Source organism: Amblyraja radiata, chromosome 25, assembly GCF_010909765.2.
Source record: "Amblyraja radiata isolate CabotCenter1 chromosome 25, sAmbRad1.1.pri, whole genome shotgun sequence".
Lineage (NCBI taxonomy): Eukaryota > Metazoa > Chordata > Chondrichthyes > Rajiformes > Rajidae > Amblyraja > Amblyraja radiata.
The window spans coordinates 30,175,960-30,193,351 of record NC_045980.1 but is presented as its reverse complement, the minus strand read 5'-3'; the positions used below and the strand labels follow the sequence as shown (position 1 = coordinate 30,193,351).

At 45.2% G+C, this 17,392-nt stretch overlaps 1 protein-coding gene and 1 non-coding gene across 2 annotated transcripts in view; one reads left to right on the top strand and one right to left on the bottom strand.

Moving 5' to 3' along the window:
* LOC116987180 overlaps positions 1–17,392 on the bottom strand; it is a 116,356-nt gene that overhangs the window by 6,798 nt on the left and 92,166 nt on the right. Inside the window, exons 22-26 of the mRNA XM_033043057.1 lie at positions 11,641–12,112; positions 5,308–5,453; positions 2,924–3,218; positions 2,068–2,240; positions 378–631 (exon numbers count right to left, since the gene is read on the bottom strand). Coding sequence (XP_032898948.1) covers positions 378–631; positions 2,068–2,240; positions 2,924–3,218; positions 5,308–5,453; positions 11,641–12,112 — 1,340 coding nt within the window. The remainder of the gene's footprint in view (positions 1–377; positions 632–2,067; positions 2,241–2,923; positions 3,219–5,307; positions 5,454–11,640; positions 12,113–17,392) is intronic.
* trnak-uuu lies at positions 708–779 on the top strand. Its single transcript has one exon. It is a non-coding gene; the product is annotated as a tRNA-Lys (tRNA).

The following is a 17,392-nucleotide window of genomic DNA, read 5'->3' as shown; positions in this document are numbered from 1 at the left end:
TTTAAGAGGGAGTTAGATGTGGCCCTTGTGGCTAAAGGGATCAGGGGGTATGGAGAGAAGGCAGGTACAGGATACTGAGTTGGATGATCAGCCATGATCATATTGAATGGCGATGCAGGCTCGAAGGGCCGAATGGCCTACTCCTGCACCTATTTTCTATGTTTCCTTCCCATTTCAAATAACCTTTCACTGTGCTGTGTTTAAGAAGGAACTGCAGATGCTGGAAAATCGAAGGTAGACAAAAGTGCTGGAGAAACTCAGCCGGTGCAGCAGCATCTATGGAGCGAAGGAAATATGCAACGTTTCGGGCCGAAACCCTCTTGCTGTGTTGATTCTAGAATTCCAGAAAGGGCAATTATGGTTTGAACATCACTTACTTAGGTTCTTTAAGTTTGTTTTTCAGAAATCTGCCAATGCTGTCAGAGTCAAAGTTGTAGTTTGTGGTCCAAAATATCCAAAGGTCTTTGTACTGGACAATCAGTTCCAGAACGGTGCGAAATCCTTCCGCGGTGTTGAAATTTACACCCTTCTCAGCGCTCTCCCATGCATAGATGATCAGCAGCTCGAGAGCATACTTCGGTGGTAAATACTCTCCGGGTCTCAGTTGGCCTTTGCAGGGGCGACGGACTTTCTGTTAGATAAAAAATAAATCAACATTTGATCCTTCCGCCCTTGGACTGTCTCTTTCTTGTTTGAATAACTTCAGGGCCGGATAGCTCAGTCGGTAGAGCACCAGACTTTTAATCTGAGGGTCCAGGGTTCGAGTCCCTGTTCAAGCGGTTACTTTACAGACAGCAATGTGGTGCAGCGGTAGAGTTGCTGCCTTACAACGCCAGATGCTGTCTGTACGGAGTTTGCACATTCTCCCTGTGGTAGCGTGTTTTCTCCGGGTGCTCTGGTTTACTCCCACAGATTAACTGTAAATTGTCCCTAGTGTTTAGGTTAGAACTAGTGTACGGGTGATCACTGGTCAGCGCAGACTTGGTGGGCCGAAGGGCCTGTGTCCAGGCTGCATCTCTAAACTAAACCAGTTAAAATGAAGGAACGTACCGCCATACATTAAAGAACATTATCGGCAAATTAAAGAACTATTCACTCAGGTGGAAAATTCAACTTTAACATAGTTAACAAAAATATTAACAAAGGGATGAGATTAATTATTAAGGTCTTGGGTGCATTGTTCAGTTCAGTTTAGTTTAGAGATACAGCTTGGATACTGGTTAGTTCCAGGACCAAGGGCGTTAGGGGAACAGGTGAGTGGTGGAATATTGCGTTGGAACGGGTTGCGTTAGGGGACCAGGCCTCCCGTGTGACAGGGACCCAACGGGTCCCAGTTGGTCCAGTTGGTGTTAAATTTAAACCAAAGGTACATGGAGTTGCAAGGAGAATCCTTCCATACAAAGATTTGTTACATTCTGGAAACACTGGTTGTAGGGGTGGCTGGAACAGAATGAGTCCGTTTCTTCAAAAGGAAGTCACAAAGCACTGCAAATGCTAATTTACATTGAAAAAACCCATAGTGCTGGAGTAACTCAGCTGGTCAGGCAGCATCTCCGGAGGACACGGATAGACGACGTTTCACATTCGGGCTCTTTTTCAGTCTGGTTAGAGTAGGGGGAGAAAGCTGGAAAAGAGGAGGGGGCAGGACAAAGTCTGGCAAGTGATGGGTGGATACTAGTTGGGGGGGGGGGTTAATTGACAGATGGATGGACAAAGGCTAGAAATGAAAAGGGTGTAGGATAAGGAGAGAAGAGGAGTGAAACGAGAAGCCGGAGAGAGGGATGGTTGGAAGGGGATAGGGGGAGGGGAACAGGGGGATGGGATAGTGAAACAATCAGGTGAATGCATAGTGGGGCTGGATGGCGACTTGAGAGAGAATCATTTACAGGGCTATAGGGAACAGCAGGGGTATAGGACTAACAAGATTCATTTATTGGTACCTGACATGGACAAATGTACCACAACAATGTGATTTGATCTGCACTTGCACTTCCACAAAGCAATTCAACTTATATAGCAGTAAACACCTCATCATAGAACAATTTCAGAAGCAGTCTCCAAATATACCTCAGTATACCAATACTTCACAAGTCGGATAAGGCCTTTCAGTTTAGTGGGTCGTGTCTTTATAAAGTCCCTCTGGAGTTCGGTGAAGCATGTTGAGAATTCTCCCCCACGTTCTCCGGTAGCAATGAGACCTTCATAGACCTGATTCTTCACGCCAGTCGATGTCAGTGGACCTTCAGGACAAAAAAGTGACCTTTTATTGCTTAGATACTGACAATTGATGTAATATTAAACTTAATACGTTGTTTGTCATTGAAGAAACGATATATAAACATTAGGAAACCTTGGGAGCATCCATCTATGGTATTTCATAGAAACATAGAAAATGGGTGTAGGGGTAGGCCATTCGGCCCTTCGAGCCTGCACCGCCATTCAATATGATCATGGCCTTATTCTTAAACTGTGGCCCCTGGTTCTGGACTCCCCCAACATTGGGAACATGTTTCCTGCCTCTAGCGTGTCCAAACCCTTAACAATCTTATATGTTTCAATGAGATACCCTCTCATCCTTCTAAACTCCAGAGTGTACAAGCCCAGCTGCTCCATTCTCTCAGCATATGACAGTCCCGCCATCCCAGGAATTAACCAGCAAATTAAGGAACCAAAACTGCACACAATACTCCAGGTGTGGTCTCACTAGGGCCCTGTACAACTGCAGAAGGACATCTTTGCTCATATATTCGATATTTCTATGCATGTATTATAATGTTGTCTACACTGTAAAGAAACTATTTGGGACTTTCTTGCAAACTCAAGATAGAAATCACTATAAATGAAAGTTGTCCTTTTATGTAATCAAAAGAATATCATATTTTGCATTGAACCGCTTATTTTCAATGTGTTCAAAGCCTCATACCTAAGGCATCAAATGCAGGGAGAACATCGACCTCAACAAAATCAGACGATTCTGTGGATTTAAACAGGAGGTTCAGCGAGCGAGGAGAAGACAAAGCAGGAATTATTCTGGGCTGTGACATTTTGATCTGATGTCCAATGTTTTTCTCATATTTCAACAACAGTTCACAAATGTTGCTCAAAATGTCGGCCCGGTTTTTCTTTTGGTCTTCAAAACACTTGAAGTAGTTGAGAAAGACAACCATATCCGCATCAGAGCCATTTTTTACAGCTGTTCCTTTTCCAAGGGAGCCACCCTACAAGATGAGGCAAAACAACAATACAACCTTTTCAATAAATGATTTTTAGTTTTCGTTTCGTTTAGAGATATAGCACGTATCTCTTTGCAGTGCGGGAGGAAACCGGAGCACCCGGAGAAAACCCACGCGATCACGGGGAGAAGGTACAAACTCCGTGCAGCCAACAACCAACGTCAGGATCGAACCTGGGTCTCTGGCAACCGGGGCACGTGGGAAATCCATGCAGTCACAGTGTGAACGTGCAAACTCCACACACAGACAGCACCCGAGGTCAGGATCAAACTCGGGTCTCAGTGGCTGCGATGCGACACAGCAGCTCTACCAGCCGCGCCAACTGTGAAATGATCACAATTCTCTCTCATACCTCCTCACCTCCACCACACAACCGGGAGAAAGACACTTTTTAAGCAGTTCTGGTCTTTGGTTAAGATTGTAGAACTCACACACGCACCAGTGATCCTGGGACCCTCTTTGTTTACCATAATCTACGGCATCGGCTGTTCCAGGTGTGGACTCCGATACATCGGCAAGACCAAGCGCGGGCTCGGCGATCGTTTTGCTGAACACCCCCGCTCAGTCCGCCTAAACCCACCTGATCATCTGTAAACACTTTAACTCCCCCTCCCATTCACACACTGACCTTTCTGTCCTGGGCCTCCCCCATTGTCTGTGAGGCCCAGCACAAATTGGAGGAACAGCACTTGATATTTCTCTAGGGCAACTTACACCCCAACGATATGAATATTGTCTTCTCTAAGTTCATTGCTTTCCTTCTCTCTCCATCCCTCCCCCTTCCCAGTTCTCCAACCAGTATGACTGTCCCCTGATTACATTTTATCTCTGTTTACTTTGTTGTCACCATCTCCTAGCTAACAATGTTCTATTCTACATTTTCCTTCAGCTGCACCTCTTTTGATGTCTCATTTTCACCCTTACCCTTACCACCTTAGCCTTCCTTATTTCTGTCTCCCTGTCCCCTGAATCTCAGTCTGAAGAAGGGTCTCGACCCGAAACGTCACGCATTCCTTCTCTCCAGAGATGCTGAGTTACTCCAGCACTTCGTGCCTATTTTCTGTACCATTGCCTATTTCCATTCAGTGTACAATTGTGCCACCTCACCTTCACGGTTTTACTGATTTTATAGGGACATTGTCCCTTTAAGAAGGTACAAATCTTGTCAATGGTCTCAGCCACTTGGCTCAAAAATCTTTCATCAGGTTGGAGATGTAAGTAAATAAATGTGTCCAGATTGCAGGCTTGTGTTTGATACAAATCCATAATTCTTTTCTGTAATAAAGGAAAAGATAGAATTCAGCGAAGTTACCTTCGATAGGAGCTCTGAAGAGAATCACAAAATCCTTAATGTGTGAAATGAGATCATTCAGTTTACAGAGTCAATACCGTGCTGGAAGAGCTCAACAGGTCAGGCAGCATCTGCGGGAAGAATGGATTGCCGATGTTTCCAGTCACAGAGTGATACAGCGTGGAAACTGGCCATTCGGCCCAGCTTGCCCACACCGACCAACATGCCCATCTACACTAGTGCCACCTGCCTGCGTTTGGCCCATATCCCTCTAAACCTGTTCTATCCATGAACTTGTCTACATGTTTCTTAAACGTAGTGACAGTACCTGCCTCAACTACCTCCTCCTGCAACTCGCTCCAAACACCCAAAGTTACCCCTTAGATTCCTATTAAATCTTTCGTATGGCGGTGGTGGGCGCTGGACAAGGGACTAAAGCAAGAACCAGAGGCCACAGCCTCCGAATAAAGGGGAAAAGATTCATAAGGAATCTGAGGGGTAGCTTTTTAACACAGGTGGGTGTATGGAACGAGCTGCCACATGATGTAGTTGAGGCAGTGACTATCATAGCGTTTAAGAAACAGACAGGTACATGGATAGGACAGGTTTAGATGGACATAGGCCAGACACGGGCAGGTGGCACTAGTGTAGATGGGACATGTTGGCCGGTGTGGGCAAGTTGTGCCGAAGGGCCAGTTTCTACGCTGTATCACTCTGTGACTATGAACCGTGATAAGTTCGCTATTAATAACCGCGGTGTTAGTACAAATAAACAATAATGACTTTGAGCGGCTGCGGTTGTTTTGGCGGCTTGGTCCGGAGCAGCGGCGGGACATTGAGCGCTCGGTGCCGGGGTCGGCAGCGACTCTCTGCCGCTCTGCCGATGCTCTCTCCGGGCTTCTCTCGCCTCGTCTCGTCCTTCTCTCGGTCTGAGGACGGACCCGGAGAGGCGGCACCTCGGTGCAGATTCAGGCAACGCCAATGAACTAAATATATGAACTTAAATATATATCTATATAATGCCACGAACTAAAGACAACTCACCTTCACTGTGCACAGGCTTTGTTTCCTGGTGGAAATGAGCCCAACAGGGAAGCTTGTTTTTAATCGCCGTTGGTTTCTATTCACTTGTGTTCTGCCTGAGTTTCGATTCAGGAGTGTGACATCTGTCAGAAGTAACAGCCCAGCTGCGGCTGACTCATGATGACAAACGTGGAAGGGCAGAGAATGGCTTTGATGCCAGCAAAACTAAAACAAGCTACTGGAAGAGATCAGTGGGTCAAGCAGCATCCGTGGAGGCAATGTTATGGTTTAGTTTAGTGTTGTGATACAGAGCGGAAACAGGCCCTTGGGCCCACCGAGTCCGTACCGACCAGCGGTCACCCCACACACTAGCCCTCTCCTACACACTCTAGGGACAATTTACAATTATACGTCTTTGGAGTGAGGGAGGAAACCTGAGCACCCAGAGAAAGGCCACGCGGTCACGGGGAGAAGGTCAAATATGAATGAATGAAGGATACTATTATCACATGTGGCATGTCCCAGTCCCACTGAGATTCATCATTTTGCCTGCACAAGTATGCAAAGAGTCGCCACACTGTTCAGCTTAGTTTAGTTTTGTGATACAGCACGGAAACAGGCCCTTCGGCCCACCGAGTCTGCACCGACCAGCGATCCCCACACACTTACACTCTCCTACACACACTAGGGACAATTTACAATTATACCAAGCAAATTAACCTACAAAAACCTGTACGTCTTTGGAGCGTGGGAGGAAAGCGGAACATTCATTTTGAGGGGACTAGAATATAAAAGCAAGGATGTAATGCTAAGGCTTTATAAGGTGCTGGTCAGATGACATTTGGAATATTGTGAGCAGTTTTGGGCTTCATATCTGAGGAAGGAAGTGCTGGCATTGGAGAGGGTCCAGAGGAGGTTGATTGGGTTGATGTTTGAGGATTATTTGACGGTACTGGGCCTTTACTCGCTGGAGTTTAGAAGGATGTAGTGAGATCTCATTGACATCTACTGACTAATGAAAGGCCTAGATAGAGTGGATGTGGAGAGGATGTTTCTAGACTTAAGACTTTAGAGATACAGCATAGAAACAGGCCCTTTGACTCATTGAGTCCACTGATACACCTCACGCTGCCTCGGCAAGGCCACCAGCATAATCAAGGACGAGTCACAGCCCAGCCACTCCCTGAAACTGTCCCTGAAAACGCACACCACCAGGTTCAGGGACAGTTTCATCCCAGCTGTGATTAAGCAACTGAACAAGTTGAGAGCGGTCCAGAGCTTCCATCTACCTCATTGGAGACCTACGGACTATCTTTAATTGGACTTGCCTGGACTTTATCTTGCACTAAACATTATTCCCTTTTTCCTATACCTGTACACTGTGGATGGCTCGTTTGCAATCATGTATTGTCTTTCCGCTGACTGGTCAGCTAGTAACAAAAGCTTTTCACTGTACCTTGGTACACATGACAATAAACTCAATGAAACTAAACAAAGATTCAGTGTGTTCAACATTCCAGACACATTATACATCTTCTAATCTGCCTCCGCTGGAATCTTCCAGTGAATGGCTAACCGGCTTTAATTATTTATGTTTTGGTGCAGGCATTTGGTGTTTTGTTTAGAGATACAGCGCGTAAACAGGCCCTTCGGCCCACCAAGTCCGTGCTGACCCACGATCCACACACATTAATGTTATCCTACACACATTACGGACGATTTACAATTATACCAAGACAATTAACATACAAACCTGTACGCCTTTAGAGTGTGGGAGGAAACCGGAGATCCCGGGAGAAAACCCACGCAGGTCACGGGGAGAACGTGCAAACTCCCCACAGACAAGCACACGCAGTCAGGATTAAACCTCAGTCTCTGGCACTGTGAGTAGGTATGTTACAATACTTACCTTCAGCGGAGCTGCAATTTTTGAGAAAGTTATGGCCATTTGACTGTCCTCGATCACAGCTTTTGTGTTAAGTCAATGGAAAAGCAATAGGGAACAAGATGCTAATTTCCGAGTATGAAAATGGCCATAACTTTTTTAATACTGAAGACATGAAAGTGAATTAGGTGACAAATTAAACTTCTTTTTATGCTTTATCTGATGGGATAAATTACAGACGTGATTTTTAAAATCTCAAAATGTTGTAACATTGCTTCTGTAAGGCTCTACCCGCTGCACCTCTTTTGGTTTAAAGATACAGCATGTAAATAGGCCGTTGTCAGGCAAATTAAACTTGACACTACTCGTAATTTACTTCCCTTTATTTAAGCTTTAAGCAACTTATTTCTTGAATACATAAACTCAGCAACGTCTGGCAAACACGGCTGATTCCGCAGGCCTTTCCCGTCCGAAACACTTCGCACATGCGCACACGCGCCCACTTCGTAGGCCCTTCGGCCCATCGAGTCCACGCCAACCATCGATCATCCGTTCACACTAGATCTATGTTATCCCACTTTCTCATCCACTCCTTCCACGGCCTGGTGCTGGTCTGTGGGGTCAGGGTCGAGGGGTGGGTACGAGGAGGTGTCGAGAGTTGGCGCCTGGCCTCGACACAGTAGAGGTCAACCCACCAGACTACAACGGCACCTCCCTTGTCGGCGGGTTTAATGCCAGTGTCGCTAAGTGAGTGGGGGGGCCGTGTGTTCAGAGGGGGCGAGATTGGAGTGGGTAAGGAGGGGTAGAGAAGCTGAGCCGAAACGTCACCTATCCATGTTCTCCAGAGATGCTGCCTGACCCACTGAGTAACTCTAGCACTTTGTGTCCCTCTGTGTAAACCAGCATCTGCAGTTCCTTGTTTCTACATAAAACTAATTGCCCCGCTTCTTTTCTTACAAAACCACATGCCCCAGTTACCACTTGGTAAGGTTGGCGTCCCTTTGCAGCAGGACTCCTCTGGCATGCTGTAGAAACAAGGAACTGCAGGTGCTGCTTTATCCCAAAGGTAGACACAAAGTGCTGGAGTAACTCAGCTGACCAGGCAGCATCCCTGGAGAGAAGGAAGGGGTGACGTTTCAGGTCGGGACCCCACCTGCCCTTTTTCACCAGAGATGCTGCTTGACCTGCTGAGTTACTCCAGCACTTTGTGTTTCGTTGTCCCAAACATCCAGCCCACTCTCTCTCTTCCCGTCGATCAACCTGTATGTCTGTCTTTACAGCTCACTGTTTCTTCCACCAAGCAATAAGTGATACGGAAGATAGACACAAAAAGCTGGAGTAACAGCGGGTCAGGCAGCATCTCCGGAGAGAAGGAATGGGTGACGTTCTCTGGTCGAGACCCTTCTTCAGACAGTCTTTTCACCAGATGTTGCCTGACCCACTGAGTTGCTCCAGCATTTTGTGTCTGTGGAGCAATTAGTTTTATCTTCGGTGTAAACTTCCTTCCTGCCCCTCCCCCCAGAGAATGGTTCCAGGTTGACTCTGAAACAGGAATCCCCCGTGTTCTGTTTGATATTAACGGTGAAAATAAACATTAAACAAAAAACTGCACAAGGAACTGCAGGTGCTGTCTATTTACAGAAACAGACACGAAAGGTAAAAAACTGGAAGACCGGTGGGGACAGGACAAAGAAATAGTCATCAAGTTAAAGCGTTTGTCAGTCTGAAGAAGGGTCTGACCCAAAACGTCACCCATTCTCTCCATAGATGCTGCCTGTCCCGCTGAGTTACTCCAGCATTTTGTATCTGCCATCAAGTCTACCCCACCATTCAATCATGGCTGATCTATCTTTCCCTCTCAGCCCCATGTTCCTGCCTTCACCGCATAACCCCTGACAACCCAAACTACTCAAGAATCTGACAATCTCCACCTTAAAAAAATCCCCATTGACTTGGCCTCCACAGCCGTCTTTGGCAATGAATTCCAGATTCCCCACCTCCTGACTAAAGAAATTCCTCCTCATCAAATTTCTAAAGATACATCCTTTTACACTGAGGCTATGGCTCAGAATGTTTGTGTATGAATAGTCCACTGATCTGACAGTCCTCTGACTGTCTCTCAACCTCTGACAATTTAGTTACACTTGCCCAGGATGAACCCTGAGATGGACCATTGCATCCTGGATTTCCATCTCTCCCTAGTTTCATCCTGGAAAAAAGGGTTTGCCTGTCTACCCTCTCTGTGCCTCAAATAATGTTATAGTTTTGACTTCCAGCTGTGCACTGTGATGGTTCTACAAACCCCTCCGTACAAGACCAATCTTGAATAGTGCTTAAATGTTGATATAGTCGTTCACACCCACACCATGGGAATAATGAGACCAGAAGGGTCTCGACCTGAAACATCTCCAATCCATGTTCTCCAGAGATCCTGACCTGCTGGGTTACTCTAGTGCTTTGAGTCCTTATGGGAATAAATACATAGTTGGGCCCACAACACCAATTTTGCAGGACAGAAGCTGTTCTTGGGAGGAAAGGGGAGAAGGTAATCATTTTCCACTCCAGTCTGTCTGCTTCAATGTGAGGGAGCTAATTCAAGAGATTTGGGGATTCCAGATCCCTTGACCTCTCATGGTCTTTAAGTAGCTGTTCAAATCAGAGACACCCTGGCCGTGCTTGTGTGAATGTGCGATGGATGGTTTTACTGCGATGTGGAAAAGTTGTAAAAATAACTGTGTCGGCTTAGACTAAATTGACTCATTTTCAGATAGCGACAAAAGGTAAAATAGCATTTACCTCGTTACGAAATACATACAAGCAAGTCACAGCGGTTACAACCTCGCTTATGGGCTTTGGTTTAGTTTTAGCAATGGTGTTCAAACAGGCCCTTTGGCCCATTGCATCCGTGCCGACCAACGATCACCCGTACATTAGCTCTATGTTATCCCACTTTCACATCCTACACACTAAAGGGCCATTTACAGAAGCCAATGAACCTGGGAGAAATGTTCAGCATGCAGACGTGGGGACCGTACACAGGTATTGTTGGTTGATTATCAGTTCAATACATGTGATCTCAGTGGTTTCACTGTTGTCAACTTCTCTTGCTTCTTGTTCCACCAACATGATGAGCTGAATCAACTCCCATCATGTATGAATCCCCCTTCCATATTAACTGCGGTGGAAATGCAGAACTTAACGGATAAGTATTCGGCACCAAGTAACTCATAACAGATAAAGGACACAAGTTAATATAAGAACTCTGATTGAAGAAATTAACCAGGTAATCTTTCAAACATTGTTACAGCTTTTATTTATCCATGGTGAATTACACAAAGATTGGCATTTAATTGAATTCAGATTCAGATTCAACTTTAATTGTCATTGTCAGTGTACAGTACAGAGACAACGAAATGCAGAATTAAAGTAGAGCTACTTTCCTGGCAGCTAGACTAGGCTACCGTCTTCTAGGAAGTCTTGTATACCAGCTGCTATAAGGTTATATAATGCCCAAAAATAACTGCACTTTTTTTTCATTAATTGTATTTTAACTTGTATTTTAACTTGTTAAGTATGGAAGCTATTTGAGGAAATGTGTGGTGTTATGTCTGTCTTGAAGCTGTCGTGGCACTGTAATTTCCTGTAAAGGATTATTAAAGGTATAATCAATCAATCAAGTGAATTCCTTTATGATGCTTAGAGCACAAAACCACCGAAAAATCTGCATTAATTGTCAAATAGTTTGAAAACCAGTAGCTGTGGGCGTCCACACTGTCATTTGAACATTGTAAGTGTGTGTACAAGGTGAAGGTTGTAAATGGAGTTAAAAATGCCCAGGTTTAGAGCTGACTATTGAGCATGTTTGTTGAGGACTGAGGGGTGTGGGGAATGTGCACTGAGACTGCATGAATGAATGTATGAATGAATGAACGATACTTTATTGTTACATGTACCTATCTAGGGTAGGGTGCCTCAGTACAGTCAAATGCTTTGTTCTGCACACAACCTAGGCTGTACACGAGTGTCCCCACCTATCAGTTGCCGACTAAGTTACAAATCACCGAACAACCTTATCTGTTGCCCCTCATGTGGGATGAACATGCTGAATCACCCCAGTTCCATTTGCGGATATTGGTCACACAAGATCGCCTGGATGAACAGGTGGTGGGATTTTCATACTGTTTAACTATGATTCTCTGCATTTAAACATTGGAGTTCGCTGCCACCACGCAGTTGCAGGTTGACTTGGATGGTGGAATGTTGCTTAATGCCGTAATATTCCAGTGTACGTTCATCTTCAAGTGGCTTAGATTGAAAGGTCAAGTTGTACTGCCTTGGTTGGACGTGTGTCTGAGATTCAATTTCATTTTTTAAACTTGAAACCTTGTCGCTTGGTGAAACCTGAATTGTCAGATTTCGGTCATTGTATTTGACAAATATTTCCATTGTGTTTAGCATGAGTAGCTTGATCGTTGCATCAAAGAAGATCCTGGAACCCAACAAGGTTTTGCCATCGGCCAAAATGGTGCCATTGAATACCAGGCGTTGCTCGGAGACTGGAATTTTCCAATTTTGATCAATGTTGCTTTTGATCTCAGAGACCTTGAGATTAATGTTGGCCTTTAGTTGTAACGATTTACCACCCAGGCTGGTCACAGTGATTTTAAATGTCTTCACTGGCTGAGGAACACAAGCAAAAATGGCAATAAATAAAATGTAGTTCCTTTTCATTTTGGACAAGACACATAAGAGAGTGAGATTGTGGACACCCATTCTTTTGGGCATCATCGGGTGCACTTGGAACACAAGATTTATTCTTTTGAAGCGCAGGAGGATGAGGGGAGATCATGAGAGGAATAGATTGGGCAGATGCACAGAATAGGAGCCAACTTAAACGGCACCTTTCCGCCTGGATTAACCAGGGAGCGATGGTATGGACGTGGTCTCAATTCACCATTCATTAAAAGCCCAGACCATTGAATATGCCCCATTTACGCTAATCCCACCAGCCTGTGTTTGGCCCATATTCCTCTAAACCTTTCCGATCCATGCAATTTTCCAAATATCTTTTAAATGTTGTGATAGTACCTGCCTCAACTCCTCCTCTGGGAAAGTCCATAGACTGTGTCTACAATGGGGTGAAGGTGAACAGAGTGAACGACTGTTCACAAGCCTGATAACAGAGGGGGGGGTGGAAGATTGCAACCTTCACGTGGTCCGCCCTGTTTCGACGAATGCAATCGGCGTGCACAATCAAATAAGATCAAATAGAACAAGTTGTCCTACAACTTTAGGCTGTGCACGCCATATGGTAGAAGAAGAAGAAGGAGATAACAGAGGGGAAGAAGCTGCTCCTGAGTCTGGTGGTGCACGCTTTCAACCTTCTGTATCTTCTGCCTGAGGGGAGCGGGGAGAGGAAGGAATGACTGGGGTGGGACAAGTCTTTGATTACGTTGACTGCTTTTCCGAGGCAGGGTGAGTGTAGATGGAGTCAATGGTGGGAGGTGACGTCTATACAGTGTGGCAGTGGTGAAGTATAACAGTATCCCGTCATCCCCTCAGCAAAACACCATCATTCCTTTAAACCATTTTACCTGGACATCCCAAGCTGGGGTGTTCTTGACACAGGGCATGCTTAGACATTTCCTGGCTTCATCCTGCATCACATTCCAACTACCTGGTGAAGCCACGTTTCCAGTTGGATCGGCTGGGTCAAGAATGAATGGCCTGAAAAATAAAACCATTTAAATAACAACACTTAACTTTAAGCCGGTGTTTGCTGACAATATGCCAGTGAATGCCATGGCATTTATTATTATTGTGTATCAATCCTGCAATTACAAAGGATCATCTTGTGATTCTGTGCAGACATTTGTATTTCAATTAAGGACGGCACGGTGGTGCAGCTGGTAGAGCTGCTGCCTCACAGCGCCAGTGTCCCGGGTTCGATCCTGACCTCGGATGCCGTCTGCGTGGACTTTGCACGTTCTCCCTGTGACCGTGTGGGTTTCCTCCGGGTGCTCTGGTTTCCTCCCACATTCCAAGGTCGTGCAGGTTTGTCGGTTAATTGGCCTCTGCAAAATATTGCCCCAAATGTGCAGGGAGTGGAGGCGAAAGTGGGATAGCACAGAACTAGTGTGAAAAAGAGAGTTGATGGTCAATGTCGACTAGGTGGGCTGAAGGGCCTGTTTCCATGCTGTATCTCTGGACATTCAGTAATTATTTTTTCTTATGTGTCCAATGTGTTTCAAGAAGATATCTGAAGAATGTGATGCAATGTAATATTTGCTGCTGGACCAGGAAGCCGGAAGGGGAAGGTTAATTAAAAGTACAAGAGTAAGTGTAATTGGAATAGTCTACAGTGACTTACCCCTTGCCATGGAGCTTCCTGATTAAAAAGTCGGCCACGGTTGGATTGTTGACATCATAGAACTTTGTCCAGTAGATGCAGACTTCCTGATAGCGGAAGATCAGGTCCAGGACTGTACGGAACCCTTGGGCAGTATCAAACCTCTCCTGATGATTACCTTGTTCCCAGGCATAGACTGTCAATAGCTCCACCGCATATTTTGCAGGGAGCCGTGCTCCACCACTCAACTCCGATTTCCGTGGCTTGACATGCTGGAGAAAATTAGTGACAAATCTAAATAAGCAAAGATGATGGATCACAGAATATGGAACTGCACAGCACTGGAATGTCTGTGCTATAATTATAAAACCAATTCTTATCTGCCTGCACATCACCCTATCCCTCCATTCTCTGCCTATCCATAATCCCTAATCCAACAGTCTCTTCAATGCCACTATGGTTCATGAGTTTGAGAATCATAGCCTTACAGTGTGGAAACAGGCCCTTCGGCCCAACTTGCCCATACTAGCCAATATGTCCCATCTGCACCAACCGCACCTGCCTGCATTTGACTCACATCCCTCTAAACCTGTCTTATCCATGTACCTTTCTAAATGTTTCTTAAACGTTGTAATAGTCCCTGCCTTCTCTCGGAGCAGAATTAGGCCATTTGGCCCATCAAGTCCACTCCGCCATTCAATCATGGCTAATCTATCTTTCCCTCTCAACTCCATTGTCCTGCCATCGTCCCATAACCCCTGGCACTTTACTAACGAAAAATCAGTCAGGACAAGTTTGGAGGGATATGGACCAAGCGCAGGCAGGTGGGACTACTGTAGCTGGGACATGTTGGCCGGTGTGGGCAAGTTGGGCTGAAGGGTATGTTTCCGCGCTGTATCACTGTCTGATTTCATCCTCCCGTGGTTTCAATGATTAACAATGATCCTGTTCTCAAGTCACTCACCTCCTTGTACCAATATTTCAGCAGACGAATCAAGTCTTTAACTTTTGCCGGATGCCGTTTCACAAATTCTCTCTGAAGTTCAGTGAAGCAGGGAGAGAATTCTCCATCCATGACCTTATTTTCATTTACAAAATTGATTAACTTGAGATGCGCAACACTGAAATTGCACTGTGGTGCTGGAAGAAATTAAATGATTAATGGGAGATGGTCAAAAGGCAATTCCTTAACAAAAGCTGTCCTATAAACTCATCCAAGACTAAGCAGGCCATGAGTAATAGGAGCAGAATTAGGCCATTTGGCCCATCAGGTCTACTCCGCCATTTAATCATGGCTGATCTATCTCTCCCTCCTAACCCCATTCTCCTGACTTCTCCCCATAACCCCATACAGTGTTGCATTTTAATCAGTCTCAGGGTAGGTTTTCACCTTCAAAGAGAGTACCAAGCAACCTTCCAAGGGGTTATCTGTAAGTTTAACCCAAGATGGCTTTAACCTGGATGACACACAAAGGTTCTGTTGGTAAAACCAGCTGCCCTCGAACCCGTCCGTCCACGGTTTTGAAGGGTATTTGTTCACTGCCAGACAGAAATTATATAGATTTAAGTTTAATCAGTACTATATAAAGGTACAATCAAGTCAAACTCAAGTAAAATAGATGGAGCAAAGAGTGTGACTATGGATCAGCTCAGTGCCTTAGTGGAGAGCGACGGCATATTGACAGAAGATTGCCGCCTGAGATTTCATCTGGAAGATGAACCTTCTGTGCTCATTAGATGCAAGGAGAATACCTCCTAATTGGCACTTAGTTTAGTTTAGAGATACTGCATGGGACCAGGACCTTCGGCCCACCGAGTCTATGCCGTTCACAATAGTTCAATGTTATCCCACTTTCTCTGTCACTCCCTACACACTAAGGGCAATTTACAGAGGCTAATTAACCTATAAACATGCGTGAGGAATCCGGAACACCCGGCGAAAACCCACGCTGTCCAGGGAGAACGTGCAAACGCCATACCGACAGCACCAGAGGTCAGGATTACACCCGGGTCTCTGGCACTATGAGGCAGCAGCTCTACCAGCTGTGCAAATCATTCTGCCTAGAAAGAAAAAATATATCATTTTGACAAGTCTTCCAATCAAAAGCTAATTCCAGATGCCAAGGAACTGAACACCAGCAATACTTTTAACTAACAATGGGACATTGGTGGGACCAAATCAGACCAGCTTCACTCTTCCCATCTTTCAAGGTGAACAGTGGAGGCTGACAGAAGGTTCCAAATTACATTTAAGATGCAAGAGCTGCCTGAGGAGATAATTGAGGCAGGTACTATCACAATATTTGACCAGGTACATGGATATGGAAGGTTCAGAGGGATATGGGCCACATGCAGGCAGGAGGGACAAATGGAGATGGGGCACCTTGGTCAGTGTGGGCCAGTTGGGCTGAAGGGCCTGTTTCAATGCTGTATGACTCCATGTAATAATACTTTTAATTCTATGTCACATGAAATTGCTATAAATTCTTACTTAATGCATCATAGGTTGGCAAAACATCAAATTCCACACTCTCTGAACTCTTTTTCGATTGCAATATGAAGCTCATAGATTTGGGTGGGTTATTGCTTGAACCTATCGTGATTTGAATATCATGAATCTCATATGCAAGGCTTCTGGAGCACTTTTCCAGCATTTTCCGAATTTCCTCCAGGATTTCCTGCCTGTTGGCTCTCTGGTCCTGGAAACTTTTGAAGCAACTGAGGAAGACGACAAGATCGGCATCCGAACTATTTCTTAAAGCTGTTCCTTTCCCCGACGATCCACCCTGACAACAACAAAAAGGAAAAAAAATATTCATAATTGTTTTAATATTTGCAAACTTACACATTCTGGGTAGATGATATAAAAAATGCCATTCCTTTCAATCTTCATCATAATTCAGAATTAGAAACTTTGTTATCTACTTTGCTCATTTTCTAACCATCAATTCTCCCGACGTTGAAGCTTCCAGGGAGAAGGCAGGAGAATGGGGTTGAGAGGGAAAGATAGATCAGCCATGATTGAATGACAGAATACACCCGGTGGGCCGAATGGCCTAATTCTGCTCCTGAAACTTATGAACCTACGACTCTTTCGCAAGTATAGGGATCAGAGTTACTCCAGCACTTTGTGTCTTTTTGTTTATAAACCAGCATCTGCAGTTCCTCGCGCCTACAAAGTACCACCAGAGCAGTCTCCACCAAATCCTCTACATGTTTGCAAGGATGTGCCATCCCATGTCAATAAAACGCCCCCATTCATAAACTAAAGACATTATTTTAAATAATTAATTGTGGTCAGCAGCGGTTACAATCTAAGCGACTCACCTTCACGGCTCTGATGACACTAATGTTGGGTTGATTCATGAAACATTGGTTCTTTAAAAACTCGCAGATTCTGTTCACGGCATCCTTCATGCCGACATTGAACCCGCTGGGCTCCAAGTATATTTTAATGAAATCGTCCAGCTTCTTCACATCTGTGTGGTACAGGTCTCCGCCGTTTTCCATCGTTGATTTTCGCAGGCAGCGGCTTCTGGCTTCAACTCGGGCGCCGTGGATTCTGAAGTCTCTGATGCTCCAAATACACCGACCTCCTTATATTGCGGGCG